At 42.7% G+C, this 23,463-nt stretch overlaps 1 protein-coding gene across 3 annotated transcripts in view; it reads right to left on the bottom strand.

Moving 5' to 3' along the window:
* Nucleotides 1-23,463, bottom strand: part of LOC121453476 (zinc finger protein 608) — a 109,319-nt gene that overhangs the window by 38,433 nt on the left and 47,423 nt on the right. For all 3 annotated transcript variants that reach the window (XM_041660282.1, XM_041660284.1, XM_041660283.1), the window contains exon 3: nucleotides 22,483-22,738. In XM_041660282.1, the coding sequence (XP_041516216.1) occupies nucleotides 22,483-22,738 (256 nt within the window). The remainder of the gene's footprint in view (nucleotides 1-22,482; nucleotides 22,739-23,463) is intronic.

The following is a 23,463-nucleotide window of genomic DNA, read 5'->3' as shown; positions in this document are numbered from 1 at the left end:
GTCGGAAAATACAAGCAAATCACTTCTGCAACTAATTCACAACAGGGTTTCTAAAAACCAGACTCCATGATGCAACGTTAATAAGACCAAACAGCTTATTATGATCAATAAAGCAGAGTCTTCCAGCAGTTCAGAGGCAAAAGTTGTCTCAAATGACTCTTTGGTGGTCATGGGGCCCAAGTACAAGCATCCTTGCCTGGGACTGGGGAAGGCCCACAGCCAGGAAACCCTCAGACAACAGGAAGCAGCTCTCGGCCTTGATTCTTCTCTCCATATGAACCCAGACGCATTCTCTTCCTGCTAGACTTTATTAGCCCAATACATGGTAATTAATTTACTGCAGGCTCTTAATTCATAAATGGATCAAATAAAGTTTTCCGTGGCTTTTGGCAGTCACCCCTTACTAAATTATGGTGACTAGAAGTTGGTTCAAACGCTGCTTCTAAGTCAGACCCTTCAGCCTGTAAAGTTCAATTAAGGAGTTCTTTGCTTATTGTGCGTGTTAAACCTTCAAAGAAGGAATTATCCATGTATTTTCCATCCTACAAAAGAAAGGAAAGTTGGCAATGAAGCAATTACAAGAATGTTGATCCAGGCATTACCAAGAAGTTAAAAACCTTCCTCCTCAGTACCCAAACACCTGTACAAGATGGAGGAGAGAGAAAGCCTGGCAAAGTATAATACACTAAAATTAATAATGGACTCAAACTATCAAGGAAGGTTCTGGACAAACAAACTCAAACAAAACCCTCTAGTTGAGTTTTGTCCTCTGTGTTCCCCTGCTCAATGCCCTCAGCAGATAAATATAGTCTAAGTTGGATTTGGGACTTAACTGGCAACCAGGGAAGGCAGATTGAACTGACATCACTAGAGGGCTGCTGCTGTCTCATGTATTCCAGGCTTCCCTGATCTCATTATGAAGTTGAGGATGATTCTGAAAGTCTACTACTCCAGCTTCCACCTCTAGAGACTAGGATTACCAGTATGTACTACCATCCTAGTATATCAGTGGATTACCAGTATGTACTACCATCCCAGTTCATGGGTGGATCACCAGTATGCACTACCATCCCAGTTCATGGGTGGATAACCAGTATGCACTACCATCCCAGTATATGGGTGGATCACCAGTATGACTACCATCCCAGTTCATGGATGCTGGGGATTGAACTCAGGGCTCCATGCATGCTACTCAAGTACTTTATCAACCAGCCTCAGTTCTTTCGTTTATACCTTGACTGCCAACCAAAATCTTTCCCTTTGATTCTTCCCTTCCCAGCAGGTTGGAGACTGGCCTCCAGTTCTCCTTTCTGTGGCCAGGCTGCAGTTGCTCCAAGATATGAAAAAAAAAAAAAGTGTATTTCTCTTCCAAAACTCCATTAATTCAGAAATGCTCTGTGTAACAAATCCCCATGTCTATCAGGAAAAGAAGCATTTGGTCCTGCCATTCTATAAACACGCAGCCTTCCTGGAGCCCGGCAGCACCCTTAGATGAAGGAAGAGGAAAAGAATTCCATTGTACACCTGCCTGCCAGGGAGGCCAAGGCTCTAAATCTCCTTGAAGCTGAAAACAAATTAGCAGCTTTGCCTGCACTGACTTGGCCGTGTTAGAAGCGGCTTCTCTCTGCTCTAGCATTCCAAGCTGGGCTCTTCCAAGATAACACGTTTAAAGCTATAAAAGCATTTCCTTTAGCTTCCTGACTGTCACCTCATTGACTTGACTGAGAACAGCAAGAACCTCAGGGCCTCCCACCCTACCTCTCCCCAACTCAATCACCCACTCCATGACAGCACAGACTCGAACAGGGTGGAAGAGAGGTGAGGAGAGAATGGATTTGAGCACCACTGTCTAGGTTTGAGAATAAAGTCTTGGGATAATGATATTCATCCATTCAGACAGCACTGGAACTGAGACCTTCCCGTATGTTCTGCATTGGTGAAGAAGACGGACATCTCTGCCTTAGAGGCATCAATGTAATATTCAAATCATCATTCACAATCTTTAAATGCTTTGTTACTTTACGACGGGCAGGCAGCCTAAACCAAACAACCTTTCTAGACAAACAATACTTGAAAATTTAAGTAGCTGCATGTGTGTGGTTAAGTGAGCAAAGTTGCTCAGAGACACTGCAAACACATCCCGCCCAAGTGTGGTTTTACTAGTGAATACAACAGGGGAACTTGGTTTCCTTCAACACGTCTCTCCGTGGAGAAAGTACTCAGGAAACCCGTCTCAACTAGATCTGCATGGAAGTTCAACAAAGAAGGAAGTAAGAGTTTTGCAACAAATACTGAAAAGAGTTTTGAGGAAATAAGAAAAATAGCAGTGGTGTGAGAAATGCTTCTCATTAAATTAAAAAAAAAAAAAGAAAAGAAAAAGAAAAAAAGAGCAGAGCTCTGGCCAAAATAATGACTGCCAAGGATCTACCAGGAGGTAGGCAGGGTAAGGGCGGCAGAAAGCTCATTCCAAAAGTCACTAACTTACTTACTTTAGATAACTAATAATCAAAAACAACAAAGTCTGGTGACATTAGAAGTTTCATTTCCTGTTTTAAGTTCCCAAACTTAGGGTCTGTATCAAAATCAAACACAACGGAAGCCACATTTCTGGGAATAACTGGGTCTAAGAATCCATAATAACAGACTGACCTTAATCCCAGCCCGTGGGAATCTGAGACACCAGAACCCCAAGATCCAGGCCATTCTAAGGTAGATGGAAAGGCTTCAGCTTAAAATAAAAACAAGACAAATGAACAACAACAACTAAAAAACCCAAATAGCAATAATCTTAAAAAAATTGATTGCTGATGTAAGTGATAATTATGGTGGCATATCCCGTATCAACTAAAATTTTCTCATGGTAGCTGCCAGAAATTCTCAGCTAAGAAACTATACTATAGAGATCACATTTCAGTCCAAAAAAGGGGCAGGGGCAGGAGGATAGTAAGATTAAGCTAAATTTGGACAATGTAGAGAAAGCCTTTAGCCTTTAGTTCCCTGAAAGTGACAGCAAGAAAGATGGCAGTCAGGAATATAGCGAGAGCTTTTCTTAAGAAATTGATAAAAGCAGATGAGGTAAAAGACAACCCAGAGGCACTCTGGAAATGATCCCTTTTATCCCATCATCAAGTCCCCCAAGATACGCTCCTTAGTGGTTAGCACTAGATAGCCAAGAAGCCACAGATGGTTGAGGGACATCGCCACTGTGACATAGAAAGCCTAAACTAGACGCAGTCGAAAGAGAAAGAATTTAAAATAATACTGAGAGAAAATAAGAAAGAGGAAAAATAGGATTTCTGTAGTAAGAAGAAAAAGAGTTATTCATGAAACCAGAATGGAAGGCTTGCGGGGACACTTCTGGGTTGTTGTTCTTAAGCTTTGAGAAATGAAAGATACATGAGAGCAGATTTGTCAGAGAAAAAACAATGATAAATTTGGAGAAAAGTCTGCTGAAATAAGAAAATACATAAATACCTATAAACCAGAGTTTTGAGAAAGGAGGGAGAAAGGATGTAACAGGAGGCTCTAAATAAAAGGTCTAAAAAGAGAGTGGGATGTAAATCATAGCCATTGCAGTCTGTCTACACAGTCCCTAAAAGCACTGATTCCAGGCATAGGACCAAGCTTAGCACCGCAGATTTTAAAAGATCTCATGACAAAGAATGTCAATGAGATATGTCAGAATGCTCAAAAGAAAAAAATGAAGGCTTAGGAGACAAGACAAGGATCAGTTACAAGAGCTCAAGTTAGGGTGATATTACCCATCTCCAACACAACAAAGGGGAGCTCAGAGCAATGAGGTACCATCTTCAAAGGCTTAAGGTCAAGCAACTCCCAATTATTCCCTCAGCTGACACAGCATTAAGTAAGTGTGAGGATAGAAGAAACACATTTAACACATTTGTAGGCCTTCAGGATCTCATAACTTTGGTCTCCCGTGAACACTCCTGAAAGATACACTCCCCCCAGATTAAGGGCAGACCAAGAGAAGAGGATATGCAAAGTAACAGTCGATGTTAGCTTGAGCAAGCTGTAAAATAGCAAGCCCAGATTTGTATAGACATGCATCATGTTCTTGTAATCAGTCCAGTCTGGAGCAGGTCAGAAGACTGGGGAAAACTAGTCCAATACGAAAACTGTGTGGGATACTTGATGCCTTTCAATGTAATGAGAGGCAATTTGATTCTGGCAGGGTAATGCATGCTGAATTAGTGATGGGCTCAGAGAACACTAAACAAACAAAATAAAAGTTAAATATTCACTCCAGGGAGAAAGGTAGATGAGAAAGAAAGGTAATCAATCACAGTACATTGCTACGCTGTGGGTAGTCTATTCATAGCCATAATAATGTAAACATTTCCAACAGAAAACTACTTGTGGTAGGCAGCCTCTATCATGGTCCCTAATTCCACCACTGCTTAGTATTCACGCTCTGCTTGAAGTGAGTACAGATATTAGGTCTAACATTAAGTTACATAAAAACATGGATTCTATTTGGCACTTTACATCTGTCTGTCTGTCTGTCTGTCTGTCTATCAGTCATCTACCTGTCATCTATCTATCCATTCACCCACCCACCCATGTATGTATGTATGTGTATACATATCCACCCATCCATACACCCTACCACCCACCTCTCCATCCCTCCATCCGTCCATCCATCCACCTATCCATCCATCCATCCCTCCATCCATCCATTTATCTTGATGGAGAAGCAAGCTGTCACACTGTGAGTAGTTCTATACAGAGGCACCTGTTAAGATCTTTGACCTAGTAGCTCACAACAGATTAAAGCTTGCCAATAACCACATAAGTAAGCTCAAAATGGAGTCCTTTGGGTTCAGCCAAGTCTTCAGCTGACAGGAGCACTGGCTACAGCTTGACAGAAACCTCAGGAGACAGTTTGGTCAGAAGCAACCAGATAAGCTGTTTCCACACTCCACATTCCTGACCCAAGAAAACTGTGACATAATATATGTTTGTTATTCTATGGCTCAATGTCTTAGAATAATTTGTCAAACAGCAACAGAGAGCTCGTAACTCATAATTATATTGGGAGTATGGGTGAGGTAAAATATATTTGTGTTGGAGGAGAAAAAGAGTCTTTAGTCATTATGTTTCCAAATAAGAGGTTCTGTAAAATATCCAAATCAGAGCAAAAAAAAATTAAGAAATATTTACCAAAAAGAAAGAAAGAAAAGAAAATAGAGGAAAATTGAACACCTGAGAGTTCAGAGTAGTTAGTTGCTGCTAAAAAACAGAAAATAGATGAAAAGAAAACTGGGCTATGAAACTACTGCCCTTCGTTTGCTTGTTTCTAAGACAGGGTTTCTCTGGGTAGATTTTGGAACCATTCCAAAAGTTGCTCTGTAGACCAGGCTGACCTCAAACTGACAGAGATCCCCCTGCTCCAGCCTCCCAAGTGCTGGGATTAAAGCCACATGCCACCATGGCCTGGCTAACTACAGCTTTTTTTAATTGGCCTATAGGAAATTTGTGCCCTTTTGAACTATATGTGTGTCTTTGCGTGTGCATGTGCTTGTGTGTGTGTGTGTGTGTGTGTGTGTGTGTGAGAGAGAGAGAGAGAGAGAGAGAGAGAGAGAGAGAGAGAGAGAGAGACTTGGATAAGAGTTAGAAAGCAAATGAGGCTGCATTCCTATGCTCATTGTCCTGTTCACATAACATCTCTGTTTTACAGTGGTGTTCGCTCAGGTCCATTAGGCCAGGGGCTTCTCTTTTTCGGAAGGAGTGGGCTACAGAATTCACCTTTCCCGCAGGAGTGCTAATGACTTGACACATGGTTTGAGTAAATGAAGAGCCCTAGAAATACCAGTTTATGAAGACTAAGATTGAGCCTCCCCATCCAGCAGTAACCCAGAGGGTATTTAAGAGTAATGCCATCAGCGTGATCTGCTAAGTATTCTGTGTAGAACCCTTCAAGTCTGTGATTACTCCGGCATGAAGACCTAAGATCATTACACTCCTTTGCACCCAGAACTTCGTGTATCAACAGAAGATCATGCACTTTAGCCCACTCCATTTCACACCTGGGGAAAGCCAGGCCCGGAGCCAAGAGAAAACGGCTAAGGATGAAAATTGAGACCATAGCCTAGTACATGCATTTTCTCTCCCTGTGTTTCTTTGTGTGTATCTCTGTTTCTATCTCTCTTTTTCTCTGTCTTTTCTGTGTACGTCAGGCTAGCCTTAAACTCGCAATCCCCCTGCCTCAACTTTTCACATGTTGGAATTATAAGCATGTGCCACCAAACTCAGCACTGGGTTCTCAACACCTAAGCCAGTGCTCTTTTCCAAGGTCCCTTTTAACCACTGTGCCTTATTAATCTTCCCAAGTTCCAAGCATGGCTGACCCACATCCTGTCACTTGAGTTATGTAAAATGCATTAGCTGTCAAAGTGAACAGGAGATCATGTCTGCAAAAGCTGGGAGGCAACGAGAATACATTCAAAGTATATCACTAAGCTATTTACACATATAGGTATTTATGTAACAAATGGGGACAGAGAGATGGGACTGGCCCCCAACCTGGTCTTCCAGCCACACCTTTTTTCTTTCTTTCATCTTTTTGGTTTGGGTTTTGTTTTTTTTGTTGTTGTTGTTGGTTTGTTTTGTTTTGTTTTTTTGAGGCAGGCTAGCACACTGTAGGTGCCTTAAAATATACCATACACCTAGGTCAAACTTGTGGCAATTCTCTGGCCTCAGGCTCTTAACTGCTGAGGTTATAGGTGTGAACCCCCACACCTTGGTTGGCCTCTCATTTAAAACCAACTTATTATCCGTACCTTAGAGCTGTGGCAATTCTGTCGCCTTAGTTTTGGTTTAGTATTGCTGTTTGTTTCTTTGTTACTTTAATTTTTTTTTTCTGTTGGTTTAGTTACCCATCTTTTCTTAAAAAGTATGAGACTAGGACTTGTCCCACTTAAACAAGAATGAATGAGAAAGAGAGGATTAAAGAAAGAGGGAAGGAGTCCACAGGCTGGGAGAAAGGCTCCGGCTGCCTTGGAGCCATTTCCATGTTCCATTTTGCGCTCTAATCAATGTGATTATGCTTCCAACAGACCAGGCGCGCCTCTGACCCTTTCATCATTTTTCATTAATGACCAGAAGGAAATACGAGAGAGAGTGACATCTAACACTGAACCATAACAAGTTGGGCTGCCAGAATTCATAGCTGAAGAACACAAAATCAGGCTCCCTGACAATCTTCTCCGTAAACTGCTCCTTCTCCTTTGCAAAAGACACCCACAATCTTCCCCCAGTGTGCAACGAGGCCCACCTACCTCTTGCTAGACTATCTGCAACCCCCACAGATCAAGTTCAATGTAAAGGAAAGTCTGCTGATGGCTGTAGTCAGGGGAGGCAACTCTAGAGGGGAACAGCAAGCAACTCCTCGTCAGCAAACCCCAACCTGAGTTCCCGGGTCCCGGGCTCAGCTGCCAGGCTGACTCTTGAAGGAGTCCAATGTGGTACAGTCCACACTCTCCTGGAACTCTGAGGAGGTTCTAGGTAAACAAGAAGGACAAGCAGATCGCCATCACTAAAGCCCTGGAACTTTGTGCCTCTTGGATCTTGTCTTGATGGCACAATGGGTCATAAATCCCCCATACTTTCTCCAGTGAGAGAAAATAAAGTTGGTGACTTTAATTCAGGCTTGAAGACTTAACAATTACATCCAACATGTAATATGCTTTGTTGAAATTCCATTCTTAGAAAACCTTGCTTGCAAGAAACTGCGGGCTCAGGGGGACTGGCTCAGCTCATGATATTTATTGCAAGAAGATATCTAATCCACAAGCTAGACATAAGATGAGATCTCCTGGAAGGTATACACTTTGGGAATTCTCGAGTAACTGACTGGAGGTTTGAGGCAAGCCTCTCCTCTGAAGTCACTAAAGACTGATGTCAGTCAGCATAATTTTAAGTAGCTCACAACATTCTGTGTCTTTGAAAATGGACCCTTTGTTCTCCAAGTTCCATTAGGTTTATTTGTCTCATTATCAATTCAAAACTAAAAAAAAAAAAAAATCCAAAAAACCCTTTGTAGCAGATAGCCTTCTAGTCTTCCTACCAAGCAGGGTGACTACAGGGGTTCAGCCATTGTGGCTGGTGCTTTCCAGTGAAGAGAATTCTGAGTCTGCACTTGAGTCCTCAAACATTTATTGAAAACAAGACACCTCTCACGTCGCCATATTGCTGCAGCCACCTTGGTGACAGTTTCATGGTGCTCCAAGTCAAGATGGCGGATCCTGATTCTGGCTCCACCATTGGGCATCTGATAGGACAAGAGATCATTCTACTCATGGACAGGAGATGTGCCACTCAGATGTGACTCACTTCCCACGCTGTCTCCAGTAGGTTTGCTTTCATATTCTGAAAAGTGGCTGTGTCTCTTCAGGAAGTAGAGGAACATTGGAGAAGGCTGCCTTTGGTGGGTCTTGTTGAACACGTTGGCCTCCACTGCCGCTCCAGGAAAGTAAGACATGTTACATGTTCTCAGCCGACTTTTTTGACCTGAGTAACTTCAAAAGTTGTCTGTCAAGAAGACATCTCCATGGCAAAAACCCAGCCTGCGGGTGTCCACAGGAGTCTCTGAAGAGCTGGCAGGACCCAGGCCTCCTGCCAACCCAGGAGAACACGTGGGGCTCCCTCTCCAAGGAAAGGAGAATGGGTGGCTGTTTTGATTTTTCTTGTTGTGAAGAACAGAGCTGAAAACTACATTGGGGGTATTTTGTAAAAATATTGAGTGAATATTAAATTTAAAAAAACATTTCTCTCTATAAGCCAAACTGAGCTCCCATGTATCAGCCAAAACCTTCACAGCCAGGAAAGTGTTTACTTGGTTTTCGACAGTTTGTAAAAACTAGCTATATTTGCCCACACGCTCAGAAGCAAAGAAGACCAATTACTTTAGTTAGGAACTAGAGATTCTGAAAAAAAGTACTGCCAATAGTAACTTTAAGAAGATGTTCCGCTATTCTACAGAAGAACTCTGAGAACAAGGGTCTTCCCTCCAAGGCTTGGGGACCATTCCAGGGGCCTGGAAAAATTTGTAATTTGCAGAGTTTGGGGAGAACTAGGGCAAAACAGTGTCTTCTGGAAATGACAGGGCTACTCGTCTCGGGAACTTCCAGCAGCTGTGATATCCTGAACCAGACCACTATCAGATCAAGCCAGCCAAAAGCCCAGTGAGGAGGGGATAGGGGACATGAACATCACTACCTGTCTTGAAACCTCTGCCCCCTCCCCACAAAGAAAAGAATGAGCGTTGTAAGGGAGCCTCCGCTTATGGACAGAGGCTAATTAGGTGGAGAGCTTGGTGCATGTGCGCTAGTTTTCTCATCACCCTAACAAAACACCCAAAGGAAGCTGAATAAATGAGAAGGATTCATTTTTGACTCTCGGATTCAGGGAATTTCAGTCCAATCTCAGCAAGGGAGCTCTGACAGCAACAACAGCGAGAGCCCACAGCTCCTCACAGGAAATAGGACATTAAAACAAAACTGTGGGCAGGCACAGCCTTCAAAGTCCTATGCCTAGTGACTAACATCGGCCACCTGTGTCCTAAAGATTCTGCCACTCACCACCATCCATGAGCCAAGTGTTCCAAGTGTGAGCTTGACAGAGGGGCACGGTAGATTCCAACCTTAACAATAAGGATCTCCCCAGACCAAAGGGCTTAAGGGTGCAGACACAGATACCCGGCGTGTCCTGTGTCAGAGTCTCAGGTGCCACCTTTCTAACAGCCAAAGAACGAAATGCCACAAAAGTGCCTCAGTTACTGATTGAGTTGGGAGGTTTAATTATGAAAAAACAAATATGAGCGTGCATGTGACTGCTCAATTTAGTATTCGGCTATAAGAAATTACCAAATGAGCAATCAGGGTTTTGCTTACCTCGCTGCAAGTTTTATCTGCCCCTCTCTTGAGTCTCCTAAATGCGTGATGTCGGGCCCTGCTAGGTACTCTGCGATTGTGCCCACGAGCCTAATTCCTGCTATTTTCTTTGCTGAGCACAGATATCTGGAACATATATGCTATGCCTTCTCCCACACTACGGCTCATTTTCCCTTTGCCAAGGAAATACCAGCCAAGCTTCTTTCTGAACAGGAAGTCTGGAGAAGGGCGCATGGGAGTGCTTTGGTCGACATCACTGTTAAAAAGTACCCTGATAGTTCCACCTGCCAAGGGAGGAGAGATTATGAGAGGGAGCTTGGGAGGCAGGCAAAGGGACAAGGCAGGGAGGGCTTGGATGTGTCAGGGAGAAATCTGTACACCGCTTGATATGCCAAGTGACAAATTGTATATTATAAACAGGTTATGACACTCAAGGGATTTCCTATGAATATGCTGTCCTTCCTGCTTCCCTGAGGAAGCAGAACTGAACAGAGAGACACTGGGAAGACAAGCCTAATTGGTTGTGATTCAGAGGAACTGGTGACTGGACTAACGTTTCCCCACTGTGGATTTGAATCTCTGCTGTCTAAAGGTCTCCTTTAGCTTCCTTCCCTTTTCTTGGGGGATAGGGTGCTACTAATGCCCTTCCAGACCCAAGCCAAAGCTGAAGCCAAACATTTCTGTGATGGACAGCAAAGGCCTCCACTGGGGCAGAGCCCAGTGAGCTTGGACATTAACACAAGCTAGACATGGAACTTGGAGCCGAATCCCACCTGTTATTAAAATGAAGGTGGGTCCAAAGCTGGGCAGCCTGAGAAAAGCATCCTTCCATCTGGGATGTGCACATTGGCCCAGCCCATTAAAGGAAGGCGTTAAACCATGTGTCCTAGTATATTACAAATATTTATTTGCATAGACTTAGCAATCAGTTTCTTGAAACTAATACCAGCACTGTAGTTCCAAGCGCACAAAACAAAAAAAGCAACCCCCTTTACATAAAGATATACCACCCTATGAACTTATGTTCATTCAAAACTTGAAAGCAATGTGAATAAGCACTGGCAAATTTTAATCAAGCCATCGTATACATTCCATAGAATATTCCATACCCTTAGATAGGTAGAAAGTGCCTTCCTTTCTGAAATAGTCTTGCAGGGTAGTGTAAGCTTGAACTCATGATTTTCTTGCTCCCAGCCTCTCAAATACTGCAATGGTACAGGCTTCCTCCACCACTCGCAGCTTTGAAAGTGCTGTAACAACAGCGGAATATTTCACACACTCGAGAGAGTAAAAGAGCCAGAGGACCAAAGTCTGCTGTAAGACTGTGTCTCCTAGAAAAGACAGAATCTAGACTCACGATACCGCAACAATATGGCTGCCTAAACAAGACCTGGCCCTACACCTGAACAGAGAACAGGGAGAATTCGTCTTTTATTTATTAACAGGGTTTCTCTGTTTATTCCTTGTCCTGGAACTCAATCTGTAGACAAGGCTGGCCTCAAACTCACAGAGATTCACCCAACTCTGCCTGAGTACTGGGCTTTAAGATGTGTGCCATCATTGCCTGGCTGAGAAATAGTCTTTTTTAGAAAAAGGTTTAAATAATTTTTTAAAAACTAGTAATAAAATTAAAAATAAAAGAAAAGATACACATATGTATTTCTGATTTTTCAAGACAGGCTTTCTCCTCTCTGTGTAGCTCTGGCTGTTCTGGAGCCCAATCTCCAGGCCAGGTTGGCCCTGAACTCAGAGATCTGCCTGGCTCTGCCTTCTGAGTGCTGGGATTAAAGGTGTGTGCCACCATGTGCCGCTACATGTAATGGGGAGGGAGCAGTAGAGAAGGCAACATTCAACATGACTATAGAAAACTAATAAGTGATAAGGCCAAGGCACAGGACACAAAAGTCAGTCACTCTCTCGATTCTCAGTAATAAACAAGTGGAATCTAACATTTCAGACATAACGGTTGTCAAGATGGCTCAGAAGGTAAAGATCTTGCCACCAAGTCTGATGACCTGAATTTCAGTCGAGTCCCACATTGTGGAAGAAGAAAACCGACAGCTACGTGCCATCCTCCGAACCACACACAGGCTAACCAAGTGTGAGGGCATGCATGTGCTCAAAAAAAAATAAACATAAGAAACATTTTGGGGGCTGGAGAGATGGCTCAGTGGTTAAGAGCATTGCCTGCTCTTCCAAAGGTCCTGAGTTCAATTCCCGGCAACCACATGGTGGCTCACAACCATCTGTAATGAGGTCTGGTGCCCTCTTCTGGCCTGCAGACATACACACAGACAGAATATTGTATACATAATAAATAAATATTAAAAAAAGAAATATTTTAAATGCTATTTTCATTAGTATCATAAAACATAAAACAATTCTAATTAAACATGTACAATAGTTAATAAGGAAAACTATTAAAATTTGGTTAAAGCAATCCAAGAATTAAATAAATGAAGATATCACACTTGTAGAATTACTTGAAATAGTCAAATGTTAATTCCTCCCACTTTATGGACAGATTCCATGCAATATTAATCTGAAACCCAGGAGGTTACTCAGTGGACCCTGATTAACTGATTCTAACGTTAACACGAAGAGGCAAAGAGTCAAAAAAAAAAAAATAGCCAACTCAAAACTGAAGAAGGTCAAAGTATATGAAGTATAAACTCTGCAGCAGTGTTTCTTCCTAACGCTTCCACCCTTCAATCCAGGTCCTCACGTTATGCTGACCCCAACCATGATATTATTTTTGTTGGTACTTTATAACTGAAATTTTGGTACTGTTATGAATCATAACATAAATATCTGTGTTTTCCAGTGGTCTTAGGTGACTGTGAAAGGGCCATTCAACCCCCTAAAGTGGTTGTAACACATAGGTTGAGAACCACTGCTCTACAGTATAGCTATAATAATCAAGACTGGTTTTAGCCGGGCAGTGGTGGCGCACACCTGTAATCCCAGCAGAGGCAGGTGGATCTCTGTGAGTTCAAGGCCAACCTGATCTACAAGAGCTAGTTCCAGGACAGGCACCAAAGCTACAGAGAAACCCTGTCTCAAAAAACCAAAGAAAGAAAAAATGAATAAAGGTATTCCAACATAACAGCACCCAGGCAAACACACACATGTCGATATAGTGGACTGATTTTTGACAAAGGCGCAAAGGCAACAGATTCAGAAAAGTTCTACAACAGCTGCACACAAAAACATCTAGACATAAACCTCATGCCCTTCGTGCCATGCATTCAAATGGACTACAGATCTCGACGTAGGCGCAAAACTGAAAAACCGAAAGATGGCACAGAAGAAAATCTTGACGAAGACTTGACAAGGAGGGGGAAGGAAGAGAGAGGGGGGAAACCATTGTGAGAAGAATAAAAGAGAGCTGCTGACTGGGAGCAAGTGTTTGTTATCTAAGATAGGCAAGGAGCTCTTCAGCTTCCATAGCAAAAAGCAAACCGTGTTTTGAATGGTCCAAGCATCTTAACAGACACACACCATCACAGATGACATACAAATGGCAAAAGTCCAGGAAGCACTGCCTTAACCCTCCTCAGGGAAATTCACCTAAAACAAGGTACTCATTCCAGGGGCCAAACTTCAGAATGTGAGAGCATTAAACGCTAGCGGGTGCAGGGTCGCAGGACCTTTTATTTATTACTGGTGGGAATGCAAAAAATGGCTCAGCCACTTTGCAAAGGCAGTTTGACATCTGTTTTCATGAAGATTTTATCAAATATTTGCCCAGATTCATAAAAAGTGCATCTTGTATATGAGCTCAACTATTCTTTTGAAAGCATAGGAAAATGCTAAACCTATGGAAAGCAAAAAGCAAAATAGTTTAGTGGGACTATGTAAAACCGAAAAGCTTCCTCATAGCAAAGGAGATGTTTGGGGGGAGGGGGGAGTGCAGCTGTGAGCCTACATCAGACCAGCAAAGGAACAACCTTCCGATCAGCCACAGAAACCTCTGCTATGTCAATTCTTCACATTTCAAAATCATCTCAGACTTGAGCAGACATTTCTCCAAAAGGCATGAACAAATGGCCAACAAGTACATGAAAAGATGCTCAATACACTAGCCATCCAGAAAATGTAAATCACGATGAGATGCCATCTGATGCCTGCCTGCCTGCCAGAATGGTAACCACTATATAGAAAACAAAACATCATGTTCTCTCTTGGATACTTACCCCCAAAATTGAAATCAGGATCTTACGATAAGTTTTGTACCTCCTTTTTTTTCCTTTCTCTGTCAAAATGTGGAAATAAGTCTCTTGATGAAAGAGTGGATATAGAAATTGTGGTGTGTGTGTGTGTGGGGGGGGATATTACACAAGTCTGAAAGAGAAGTGAGCCATGTGCGATAGCATGGATGACTCTGAGCATTGAGGCTAGCTGTAATCACCTTGAGAAATCATTCTCTTCTAGAGATGCTTAAGCTACGTTCTACCTATAGCTAACAATCTTAAAAAGCTAAGAAAGTTAACCGATAGACTAAGGGTCACCTGTGTAGTGATTACAGATTATTTTGTTAAATATTTTTCTTTATTCCCACATGGCCTTACATGAACCCATCCAGAAACCATACAGGGACACTTTATAGTCAGAAAACAAAGGCCATTTTGAGGGCAATAATGAATGTATAAATCATTGCATTTGTTTGCTTATTTTGTAAGTGTCGTTTGTGGGTATGGGGGCATGGACGCGCCATGACTTGAATATGGAGGTCGGAGCACAACTTTGGGGAGTCAGTTCTCTTCTTTTCTCATGTGGGTCTTGGGTATAAAACTCTGGCCTTCAGGATGGGAGGAGAGTACCCCATCCTCTGAATTATGCCATCATCTCTGAATAACTCTGATTATGCTTTCTTTTTGTTCTGATTAGTTAAATACTAGCAAGGTGAGAAGTTAAATTACTTGTAAAATAAGATTTTTCAATAGATTTTTTTTAAAATCAACAATAAGCGGAGGGAGTGGGAATTCGGATTGTTTTTTTAAGTAATAAAAAAGGAAAAAAATCAACAATAAAGTATTTCTAGAGCTATCTTTCATTGTCTAAAGCAAACATAATCTATAAAATTGGCTCTGAAGCTCCACTACTCCCACTCACCCAGGTATTTAGCCTGAATCTCTTTGTTCCATGAATCTATCCAACAGTCAACAAATATGTATGCCTGGGCTTCTTCTATGCCAGGCGTGGAGGACAATGGAAGAGCAGTTAGTCACACTGAAGCCGCTCTCAGGACAGTGAGGCTAGAAAGGACAGTGGGCACACATCAACCCAGCTGAAGATTGACCACTGCCAAACCAGACTCACAAACTACAAAGAACTTCCTTCACACTTCAAATAAAACCTCCAGTTATCACACCACATTGGCTCCCTCTTTCCACCCAGCCTTTTGGGAAACACACGAGAACTCTGACAGAAGGAGAGCAGAAATTTAGAAAGCGGGGTATTGTGGAGACTAAAGTCTCCAGGTCCAGGTGACCTGAGTCCTGTGTCTCTATTAAAACAGAGATGGAGACAGCGAGCTTGCTTTGGTTTCAGTGAAATTGGTGCCTAATAAACACTTAGGCACAAAGAAAGTGCTTATCAAATCAACCCTTTGTCTTATCCCAAACCCCACATGCTTACCCATAAACCAGAAAAGAATCAGGGGCAAAATGAAAAAAATCACTTCAGGAGGACTAATTTGGAGTGATGAAGAACCTCTGAAATTAATTGTAATGATGACTGTCTAACTCTAGATGCAGTGAGAAATCTATGGATCGTACACTTTCATTGGACAGATTGCATGTTAAGTAAATTATATTTCAATAAAGCTATGAGAATTATTTTAAAAATCAATGAAATGCTTCAATTGATGTGTATAGATGGGTCACTAGCTATTCTCTGCAAATAATGAGATCATTTCCATGTTGTAATTATAAATGTATGTTCAGTTCAAAGTCACTGTAACATCAAGACTCATAAAATTTCTTTATAAATTCCTCCATTCAGGAGAAAAAAGTATGTCTGTTAGAGACGCACGCACGTGAGCACGTACGTGCACACACACACACACACACATACACACACACACACACACACTCATGCACGCACTTGTGCATGCTTTCATCTTTTCTCACATCTAAGTCCAAAGAAAAATTTACTTTTGAATGTTTGAAGTTCTGTGTTCAAATACAGAAGTTTATCTTTGTGATAAAGTAACAAAAAAGGTGTTTAAATGTCTTTATAAAGTGACTTCAGGGCTTCTGCTCCATTTACTTAACACCTGATGCCATCGCCACAGGATAGATACAGATAGCCAAACATTAACCATTTGTCTAAAACCATGATGCTGAGTCCTACTTGAAAGGAGCATGTTACTCATACTGATAAGAGGAAAAGTGACAGTATTGGTTTTACAACAAAACACACAGTACCAATCCCTCATTGCCTCCACAGTTTGCACACATTACTTCATCAGAAAAGTGTGTGTGCACAACACAGGGTTCTGTTATTACAATTCTTTTTGTGTTTTTTTGTTTCTGTTTTTCGAAACAGCCCTGGCTGTCCTGGAACTCACTCTGTAGACCAGGCTGGCCTTGAACTCACAGAGATCCACCTGCATCTGCCTCCCAAGTGGTGGGATTAAAAATGTGAGCCACCATGCCTGATTTCCATTTTTTTTTCCTAATTAAAGATGTTGCTTCAACACTGTGGTTCACACCTGAAACTCCAGCTACTTAGCAAGCTGAAGCAGGAGGATGGCTTGTTCCTAGGACGATTTAGTAAAAACTATCTCAAAAGCAAAACAAAACCACCACCCTGCTTTCAGAAGAAGAGGTAGCTAAATTGGTTGTGTTCAGTGAACACTAGCATTGGCTTTTGAGTTGGATTTCCCTTCCGTGTCAATGTGCGCTCTGGAAGACACACACTTAGCTCTGCTCTGCCACCAGTGATGGTGGCTTTCAAGGGACCAATCAGCACTCTCATTGGCAGCCTCCTGGAGGGTCGGTAAAAAAGACTATTGAACAGTTCATGGCCAGTGCACACAGTGGTTCTAATTATAATTTGTAGTTCTTTCAGCCCCTTAACACCTCTGTGGGGAGTTGTAGAAGACCAGACCAAGGCTAGACCCTTTTCCTTACCCACAGAGTAATTAAACCATTATTTATTTCCAGAAAACATGAACTGACAAACCTCAACTGAGCACTGGTCCCTAGCTCCAGCCACCATTTATCTCATTTGCTGGGACTGCAGGGTTACTAGTGATGGGAACGGATAACGAAGCATGCGAGTCAACAATGTCATTTCACGCCCCCGAGAATCACAGTCAAGTTTATACCAACACAGCTCTCAAAACAGTTTCTCACTCGGCGAAGCACCGCACAGAAAACGGGGCAGAAGCCTGGATTAGTGCGTAATCTCTCCTCAAATTAATCAGAAGTTTAAAAGAAATGTTCTGTTTGAAGTACTGGGATCAGGAAGTAAAAGCAGCAGAGTGGGAATCTTACTGCTGTATTTGAGGCTAGCCTCAATTATGCAGAGCAGTTGCCTTTCAGTGAGTTAGCCTGAAACTGCTTACACTGCACATTTACGACTTTCAAGATCCAAGAGAAACGGAATTTAAGAACATCTCTAGCGGTTTAAAAAGAAAAAAAAAGAGTCATTTATTTCTCCAGTTAATTACCTTTTGAACCCATCATTTCATAGATCTTTGTCTGTTTTCTTTTTTTTTCTTTTTCTTACTTTTTCTTTTTTTCACTTGGAAACCAAAGGCACAGAACACCAGGTAAAGAAGTTTCTTTATGGCGTTCCTCCCGCCAATGTGATTCTGTCTCATTACAATCATACTGTGCCACTGGCGTTCCACTGTCTCCTAGGAAATCCCCCATTGATGATCTAAGCAAGGTTTGTCTGCTTGCTTGTTTGTAGACAGGGTCTCCCTGGAGCCCAAGCTGGCCTCAAGCTCACATTTGTTCTGTCTCCTGAGTGCTGGAGTTACAAGTGAGATCCATTTTCTTCAGGATATATGCTACATTAACATCACTATTGGTTTCTGGCCTATTTCAAAATTAATTCAGCAGAAACGACAAAGGAATAAACCTATTGTGCCTGGCTCATTTGAAAACTCAACAGTAAGGTGCCTCATACTGTATTAGGAAGAGTGGTATCAGTCGGTTGTTCATGAAGACTGCCACTCAAATCCTCTGCGGTTCATCTGGATGGATGCTCAAGGCTCCCACCCACCCCCACTAGTAACTGAACAACTATGCTCCCCTGCCATACTTCCGCATCTTGGTAGATCTTATCAACTGTCAGGTAAAGGCAAATGTCCAGGTCCATTTTACTCTTGGGAACTTGAGACAATAAATATATAGGATGCCCTTAAAGAGAAACAAGCAAGGAACTTGCAGAGGACCCAGTGTCCTTTCTCCTCTTTTTTCTCCTCTACCTGTCTTTCTCCTCTGCCCCTCCGATCACCTCTGAAATATTAAAACACCAGTGACAGATCATGCACTAAAACAGACCAATGCACAAACCCATGCCAACTCAGGGCCTAGGGTGGTACCTGGGCATCTGATGGTTCTAAAATCCATCCCGCCTCGAGTGACTTAACAGCACAGTACTGAGAACTCATGCTCTGTTTTTCTGTGGGTGTTCGAGGCCATCATTGGCAAATGCCAGTTTTCCTTTCTCTAAGTAACTGTACTGAGTTAACCATTAAGATCCTAAAGAGGAGGAGAATGACAGCTATAAGCATGGACAGTGGGCACACATGAACCAAGTCTTTTCTCTCCTATGTGGCCACCCACCAAAAAAGGCCCAATAAGAAACATAACTGAAGGGATGGAGAGCTGGTTCAACAGTCAAGAATCCAATTCCCACCACACCCTGTGCACTGTAACTCCAGCTCTAGGGATCCAAACCCTTTTCTGGCTTCCTCAGCCACACCTGTGCTCATGGGCACACACCCAGAGAGGCACTCATGTACAGAAAACTAAGAATAAATAACAATTGTTAAAACCCCCACCTCAATAAAATGCAAAAGAAAACACATCGAGGCACCTACAGTCAAGCTCAACACACAACAGCGCTGGATCCACCAATTATTTTCCCATTTTTGTTTTAAGATCATATTTTCAAACAAACTCTTTTACTTTAAGTGTGTGTGTCCCAAAAGCCACGGGTAAAATGTAATGGAAATTCCCCCTACATCTGTGAGTAATCTCGTACAATTCATCATGGCTCCTAAACACTCACCTCAAAGGAGAAAGATCAGACTAGGGTAAGCAAACATCCACATGGAGTAATCGTTTATCTCTCCTATTAAGCATATTCTGAAGCTGGCTAATTTTTTCCAGAAGCAACCAGACTATTAACACTTCATTCCTGAGCACAACTAGGTTTTCGAACCACCAGAAATTCACTACGGGCAGTGACCAGAGGTGCAAAGACCGACTAAAGGAAGCTGACGCTAAAGAGGGCTTCCTAGAACACGAGGCAACTAAGTGTGTAACCTAATGACAAGTTCTGGTCTCACTATGGCTCCCACCCTCCACGAGGTTGCAGGAATATCCAAGAACCCCTGGAGACCGGACTATGGATTCTTGAAATTCTAGGGTCTGAAAACACAGGCATATACAACCTCCACACATGTGAATGCAGCATCAAATTAAATTTGGGGAAACACCACCCGTTAGGGCAGCACTGGAGGATCTGACTCAACTCAGTGTAAAGGCACCTGACAATTTTATAAGTGTGGGGACCAGCAGGTCTTTCTTTAGTGAAACCTCGTAGGACAAATTATTAGAGCTTGCTTTGCCCTCCCCTTCCCTCAAAACCGTCCGCTTTTGAGCTCTGCAAAATAATTGGCTCCAAATGTCTTTGCTCTGTGTCTTTCTTTATTTTTCCTGAAAAGAAGTTAATAGTCAATTGAGTTTAATTTTTAAATTGGTGCCAAGGCCTTAAGCACACGGTACCAAGAAAGAAATAAAAAAGTAAATGCCTCTTTCTTGAAAATGGGTGTGTATTAAATCCATGTCTTAGGACCCAGGCCTTCATAAAGACGGGTTCTTTAATTCTACAGAGGTCAGAAATTCAGCTTGTTCAGCACGAACAACCCTATGAATGGCTCTGGCTCCTTAAGGCAGCACAGTGAACAGCAGCACCCGCCATGTCCTGGCACACGTGGGGCAGCAAGGAGCCTGGATCTGCCCATGGTTGGCTACTCTGTCTTTCTTCTACAACTGTGAGTCAGTGCACAGACACCCATAGATATGCCTGGGTGGAAACCCAGAAAACCAATTATATCAAAATCTGGAAAGGACCAGGCATGGTGGCACATGCTTAGAATCCCAACAGGCAGAAGGCAGAGGCAGGTGGATCATGAGTTCAGTGTCAGCCTCCAGTACAGAGTAAAACTCTGGCCCAAAAAAGACTGTTTGCTTGTTTGTTTAAAATCAAAAACTGTCTTTTAAAGGCTAGGGTGGCAGTGGTAAGGGTTTATTCCTATATTATCAAAACAGCATCTTTAAGCTCTTTAAACATAGGGTCAGAGTATCAGAATTCTACTTTAATTCATGTACTGCTTTGGCTTTTAATCGCAACCTCTCAACTCCCCTGCTCTAAATAATCCACTTTTATTAGAGGCCAAGGTTAAAAGTCAAAACTAAACAGGTTTCTAGGCAAGCTGAAAAATAACCCAAACTGTCCTGGAAAGCTATGGCTAATTTTCTAACAGCTGCCATCCAGCGAGGTGACAGGGCAGGAAGGCTGCTCTACTCCACACTTACATAAATAAGATCACGGCAAGCAAGAAGCCCATTAGGAAACAGGAAGACAACACCTCACTTTAAAGAGTGAATTTCCCAGGAAATCTCCATTTCAAGTATATGGAAGTGAACCCACATTTTCCCCCCTTGTTGCTGAAAATCTTTATGTAACTAACTGTGATGTTGCTAATGTCTTGATTTGCTGGCTACAAAAGAGGGGTCGACCTGAACCCCTTCTTCACTACTCCTGCCTTACAGGAAGAACCCTAGGGCAGAAAACTGGAAACCTGGGGAGGTGTGGGGGTCCTGAACCAACAGGCAAGGATGAGGAGAGCTTCTATCTGCTCTCCACCATCCTCCAAGCCCCGCATTCTAGGAGGACTGGGCTAATAGGCTTTCCAGAATGGTGACAAACCCAAACTAAACCTTCAAAGATGTTTTGACCGATGCTTAGTTTTAGGAGAAGATTGAAAAAAAAAAAAAGTCAAATAAAATTTTAGGGATCATCACTTCCACTTAGACAAGAACTAAGCCAGGAGCTGCTGTTTTTACTTCCTTTTACTGTATAACGGATTGTTTTTCTTCATTATTGGCATCAGCTGCAATCCTTGTTTTGAATAATTAAGAAACAGACCATACAAGAATACATATAATGTTATAGAATCCAAAGGTTTCTCCAATGATCTGTTTTTTTTCCCCTTGAAACAACCAGAAATAAAATATTTTTTTCTGCCCAGCAATAAACCCCTCATAGTGGCACACCCAGGCTTCCCTGGCATGCGTCCTACCTTTGATTTTACATGAGAATGCATGAGGATGCAAAACCAACCTTCCTCCTTAACAAGTCCAACCAATGATTCAGTCTCCGCCCACTGTTGTCAATCTCAGTCTTGTCCAGACATCTGCAGCTGCCATCCACCTCTATTACCCTTGACCAACCTCGCTGAAGGGAGAGAGGTTCCCATGCTCATGGTCTACTGCGCCTCTTCAAACAACTAATGTGTTCCCTCCTTCAACCCCCTCTTCTCGCTCTACACGGAGCGGACTGCTCTTGGTCTCTGGGAGTTGCTTCTCAGTAGCTTCTGGCTTGTTAGTGACGCATGCCACTTGAAAGACTCCGCACACCATGTGCTAAGAGACACGGCAAACTGATTTGGACCCACTGACTATCTGCATGGCCCGTACTATGACTTACATTCCCAGTGGCGATGGTAGATGGGTCTGAGTTTCCCAGGTGGTGGTTCCCTGGTGACTAAAGGGCTGCACTTGCCAAATGGTTTGCTGAGCTAAGGGTCTGTCGGGGGGCACAGAGAGATGACTGGCTCAACTGGGCCTTAAACCTTTGACCTTAGCTTCATTAGCTCTGAGCACCAACCAGCCTCAGCTCCATCATGACAATGGCCCTGGCTCCACACAAGGAGCACCGATACATTCAGAAGGTAGGCAGATGTAGAAGACTCCACAGAAACAGACAAACTGGCTGGCACACCACAAAAAAAAATGAACTTTAGCTCCGCCTCCTTGATACCTGGTAGGAGAAAGCTGCTCCTGACCTCGCTTCTCACAGAACCTCCGTGTTAGCCCTCAGGATGGAGAAGCATTTTTAGGCTCTGACGTATTTATAAGGTAAAAGCAGCCAGGAACACGACGATTAAGCATCGTTATTTAAACCAAGTCAGAGCACCTACCAACCGCCTTTCTGTCCTCTCAAACCACAAAGCAAAGAAATCCCCCTCACAGATGGACAGAGAAACACCATGGAGAAGAGGGCAGAGGGAGATAAAATAAAAATAAATGATATTTACCTTCTTCTGTTTCATGCCACACGATCCCTTCCAAATTGACACTGGTCCCAGGTTCACAGGGCCCAAGACACTCTGGCTCTGTCACTACTCCAACTTCACACGTATTGACCCCCACGGACCGAGTCCGAACCAAAAGCTGCTCGACTGGCGCTGCAATATTGGATGAAGATGGGGAAAAGTAGGAGGGCAGAATCTGAGGTGCGAGACCGCTGGCAATCGGCGGCGGTGGGGCCGGCACTGTAAACAGGGGGTCAACCTGAAAGACAGACAGGCTTACTGCAGGGGTGATGCATTCTGGGAATTCGCTGTAATGCAATCTTCTTACATGGCTTCTAGAACAGATCATCATTCTACATTCCATTTGCAATTACCATAGGCTCTGAGTGCTTTCGTGGGTGCCAAAATATAAGGAGAACAGAATTGAGCGGTTCGTGTTTTCAAGTCCAGGAAGGTGAAGACCGGAGCGCTCGCTTCCCGAATGAGAAGCAAGGCCTTCTAAATTCACCAACGGGACAATCTTTTAGTCTCCGGAGACGTGAATGAAATTGCGTTGTAAAATTAACACTATTTCCCACTCATAGAGAAACCTCATTTTCAAAATGATAACGTTGTCTAAAGGAGAAACTGATAAACACTAATAAACAACAATATCTGCGTTATTGGACATTTAAGTGAAGGAGATGGACTACAATTGTTCTCAGAGTACTTTACAACCCATAATGAATTAAATCACTACTAAAATATATTAACTTACTCTGCCGAATGTATAAAATTTAAAACTTGATTATACACACTAAAGCACGTAAGCTGAATATTAGCCTGTGTTAAGAATCAATTCCTAATTAAGTGTTGTAGCGTGAAGTTTAGCAGGAATTCATAAAGAGGATAAATAAATGCATGTGCCTGCATCCACACAGCCTGAGCTTCCCCACCCACAAAGCCTTCGATGACTGAGCTCAATCAAGGTTTGGTAGCCCCCCT

Source organism: Microtus oregoni, unplaced genomic scaffold, assembly GCF_018167655.1.
Source record: "Microtus oregoni isolate MIOR12 unplaced genomic scaffold, Mior012 000011F_ref0000422, whole genome shotgun sequence".
Lineage (NCBI taxonomy): Eukaryota > Metazoa > Chordata > Mammalia > Rodentia > Cricetidae > Microtus > Microtus oregoni.
This window is presented reverse-complemented; position numbering and strand designations above follow the sequence as displayed.